The following is a 3,721-nucleotide window of genomic DNA, read 5'->3' as shown; positions in this document are numbered from 1 at the left end:
CCCTTGAAGCAGCAAAGACAATGGAGGGATAAGGTGAGTTTTCACTGTTTCTTTTCCTGGGTGCTTCAGGTGAAACAGGGCCTGCTGAGTGCAGCACTCTGAGCCGAGTCTCTAGCCCCTGGCTTCCAGTCAGCTTGCGTATCTTCCAGTACATCAGCCCTAGGGTCCCAAGGTCACTATCACTGTTCTTAGGAGTAGTCCTCCACACCCTTCACAGTGTGTGTTTGATACAGAAAAGAAAGGCTCTACCCAGTAACTTTTATTGAGCTATTCATTAGGGAAAACAAGCACAGTTTCAGCACCTGATATTCCTTTCTCTCCAGACCTGGTCTGCTGAAGTCATTCCCATTGCCTCTGAGCCAGGGCATTCAAGGTCCTGACACAGGACAGGAGGTCCTGCTTGGGCAGCCACTAGTCCTGGCTGCCAGCCTTAGCTGGTCTGGGTGCTGCATTGCTAGCTGGAGCAGCTGGTGCCTGTGCTGGCACTTGAGGTTGGAGGTGCTGTGGGCATGGGGCGGGTGCTGCTGGCTGTTCCTGTGTGGTTTTTGCATGCAGATTCCTGCAAGGAAAAGAAGGTCAGTAAGTGCAGAGTGGCAAAGCGAGAGATGTGATACCTGGAGCTTTACAGTTTTACTTCATTGTGCCAGTTATGAAATTTTGGCTAAATTACGAGTTTTTGAAGCACTCTGAGCATGTGTAACATTTAAACCCACTCACAGATTCTAGGCTAATCTTTTCCTTTTTCACTATTTCAAAATAAAAGCATTTTGTTCCAGTATATAACTATAAAAGCAGCTGAAGACACTATTTGATTTGTGGTAAGGAAACAGTTGGGTTGATTACATAAAACATTAATTCTTAACATGGGGCTTTTAAGTACAGTTCTTCACTATTTCAATTACATATGCCACAAAGAGAAAATTAAGTAATACCCTGATTTGTGAACTCAGTTTTCTCCATGCTTCTGGTCACAAACCAAACTGGATGATAATCACATCAAATTTCCCTGTAAGTCAACATTGAATGTAACTACTGAATTTGATTTGCTTCTTGTCCGACTCAGTTGTGACCAGAATTGTGGAAAGAATCAAGTTTGTGAACCAAGGGGAATGGGGGGGAGGGGAAGGAGGGAAGAAGGGAAAAGAAAAAAAATGACAAAAGGAGAAATAAATGGCAACAGCTTTTGTAAATGGGAGGGGTGCAGGGAAGGGAGTGGGGAAAAATAAAGTTATCAAACTTTTTTTTTGAGAGGGGGAAAAAAAGCAAAGTGAGCGCTTCTGCATCTCACTATTTGGGGATAATTTCAAGTATGAAGTGAGAACTGTGGTTTGCTTAGCAAAGTGGTCAGAGCTTTGCTACTTCCTGACTCTTGCGCTATATGATTCTCATTTACAAACAGATTTGGAGTCATATTTTATTTCCTTTTTGTTTGAGACAAGGTTTCAAGGCTGGCCTTAAATTCAGAGCCTTGAACTCCTTTCTTAGCCTCCTGAGTGCTGGGATCACAGGGGTACACAGCTGCCTCCACCCCCTTTTAGCATTTATGCTCTCCAGCATGTGTGAACTTCAGTCCCTGTTTAGGCTGGCACACAGAGCTGTACTTGTGTGTCTCCTTCCTCTGTGGCCTTATCTCCTGGCTAGGCATAGAACACCAACAACTTCATTTTTTCTCCCCCATAAATACATCAATGAGATGGTCTTTATTTTTATTTATTTATTTTTTTTGCGGAACCAGGGATTGAACTCCACGGCCCTGAACTTCCTGCATTTTGATGGCAACTTAAAACAGGAGACTTAGTTACCTGTTCACCTGTAGGGTGAGACTGCAGCCTACAATAGAGAAAACAGTAACAACAGTTCATTATATTTCCACATATCCCAATAAATGTTTATCTTAGTTTTTGTATTTTAGGGAGGGGTCTACAGGGTGTCCAGGGTCTTACTACTAGATTAGCCTTGTAGCGATCTGCCTGTTTGCAGCCTCCCAAGAGCTGGGATTATAGGCACATGCCACCACACTCAGTCTCAAATGCCATCATTGCAACCGCAGGGTGGGGCTGGCATGGCAGGCTTGGGGATCAATCCCCCAGCCCCTGTGCCTGCTTGCAGGTGCTTTAATCCCCAATAAAGGTTTCGAATTTTGTCAAATACTGTGGCTCGTCTGTATTAATAACAGTTATTAATTTCGATTGCCAAGATTTTGGCTCTTAGATTTATAACTAGAATCTGATCCTTAACCTACAATATGGCTTCCCTTTATGAATCAAAGTAGAATTTTTGTCTCTTCCAAATACTATTCAAATGGCAGCTTTAGCAAGTTAATCAGAAAAGAGGAATAAATGAAAATGACACAGGAGAAATTTTCAGGTTCACATTTTGAGTCTGAGTGGCCGCAACATAGGCACCCCCGCCCCCCGCCCCTGGAATAGAACTGACAAGCAGGAAGCAAGGCCCACCCTGGCTCTGGGGAAAAGGCAGCAGACTGGCTCTGACTGCTCAAGTGGCAGTGTGATCACTGGGCATATGTGCAGGTGTGCCTTAAAACACAACCCCAGAAAGTGCTATGCTCTAATTGCAACTTTGGGTGGGTTGGGCCCCAGGGGTTCCATTATGTCGGGCACTGCTGTGTTCAGTGTTTTCATCTATAAAGTGGAAACAGGTGATTATACTTCTGTAAACAACTGAGTGTGAAGTACTTTCTAAGCTGCCAAGCACAGTGCCAATCACAGTATAAGAACCAGTGTGTAAGTCAGAATTTTACATCCATGACACTCCCTACTGTCCAACCAAGCTGATTATAGTTGAAAATTGGGTGAGCCTGAAAGGAGTTTGGTAGGTATGTGTGCAGCCTTTCTAGTTCCTGCTCCTGTGCCTGTGGAAGAGGGCTGTAGCTGCAGTTAACCAATAGGTAGGTAGCGTGTTCTGCGGAGCACAGCAAGCAAGTAGGCAAGGAGGACTACTTAGCTACAAGCCCACACTGCAGCTCACCCACAGGCTAGGTGCTTTGCTCTAGAGAGCAAAAGGGATGCTGCCCAAAGCGGACCTTGGACAGCTCTCTCCAGACTCCTCTCTGGCCTTTCCCCTTCACCAGCCTTTACCTTTGCAAGGAGACATGCACCCTGGAGACTAATAGAGCCATACTGCTGCACTGTTGGTTAGCACAGACTCCTCAGCTCAGGCTGTTCTTTTTTTTTGGTGGAACCGGGGATTGAATGTGCCAGGCAAGTGCTTATTCCACTGAGCTATCTCCCTGGCCCCTTGGGCTGTTCTTGATGGTGTGGACCCTGGGGTTCTGTGTAATGAGAGGAGTTCCCATCAGCACTGCACAGAAGGCCTCCACTTGCTAAAGTCCTCTGGGATTGCCTGCTTAGTCCCCTCATACAAATCCGTCTGCATGGTTTCAGGTCCCCTCAGAGCTGGCAATTGAATGTTCAGAAATGTTCACATTTTAATGCAGAGGAAGAATTAAGAAAAAGGAACTGAATAAATCTGCTTGAGACCCTGAGGAGAAGTAAGAAATGTGACAGATGTTATTTGAAATAGTGCAGAGGCAGAAGCAAGTCATACTAAAATGGTGAAGGATATAGGAAATGTTAGGGCTGTGTTTCATTTTCTTGTGATTCTGAACACATATGAGCAATGATCTTTTTCTTTTTCCTTTTTGTGATATGAGACCAAATCTCAGATTGCTCTACACTGAGCTAGATCCCAGCTTTTATAA

The 3,721-nt window shown here is 44.7% G+C and overlaps 1 protein-coding gene across 8 annotated transcripts in view; it reads right to left on the bottom strand.

The window, feature by feature from the left end:
- Positions 1-244: 244 nt before the first annotated feature.
- Positions 245-3,721, bottom strand: part of Rufy3 (RUN and FYVE domain containing 3) — a 93,881-nt gene continuing 90,404 nt past the window's right edge. For 5 of the 8 annotated variants that reach the window (XM_023706774.1, XM_023706781.1, XM_023706776.1 and 2 more), the window contains 2 exons: positions 1,803-1,830; positions 245-559 (listed from right to left, as the gene is read on the bottom strand). In XM_023706774.1, the coding sequence (XP_023562542.1) occupies positions 455-559; positions 1,803-1,830 (133 nt within the window). In that variant the 3' untranslated portion in view covers positions 245-454. Of the gene's footprint in view, positions 1,007-1,802; positions 1,831-3,721 lie in introns of all 8 variants that reach the window. The other 3 variants (XM_023706778.1, XM_023706782.1, XM_023706780.1) reach the window with 3 other exon arrangements.

The sequence above is a fragment of the Octodon degus genome, unplaced genomic scaffold (assembly GCF_000260255.1).
Source record: "Octodon degus isolate 3935 unplaced genomic scaffold, OctDeg1.0 scaffold00269, whole genome shotgun sequence".
NCBI lineage: Eukaryota > Metazoa > Chordata > Mammalia > Rodentia > Octodontidae > Octodon > Octodon degus.
This window is presented reverse-complemented; position numbering and strand designations above follow the sequence as displayed.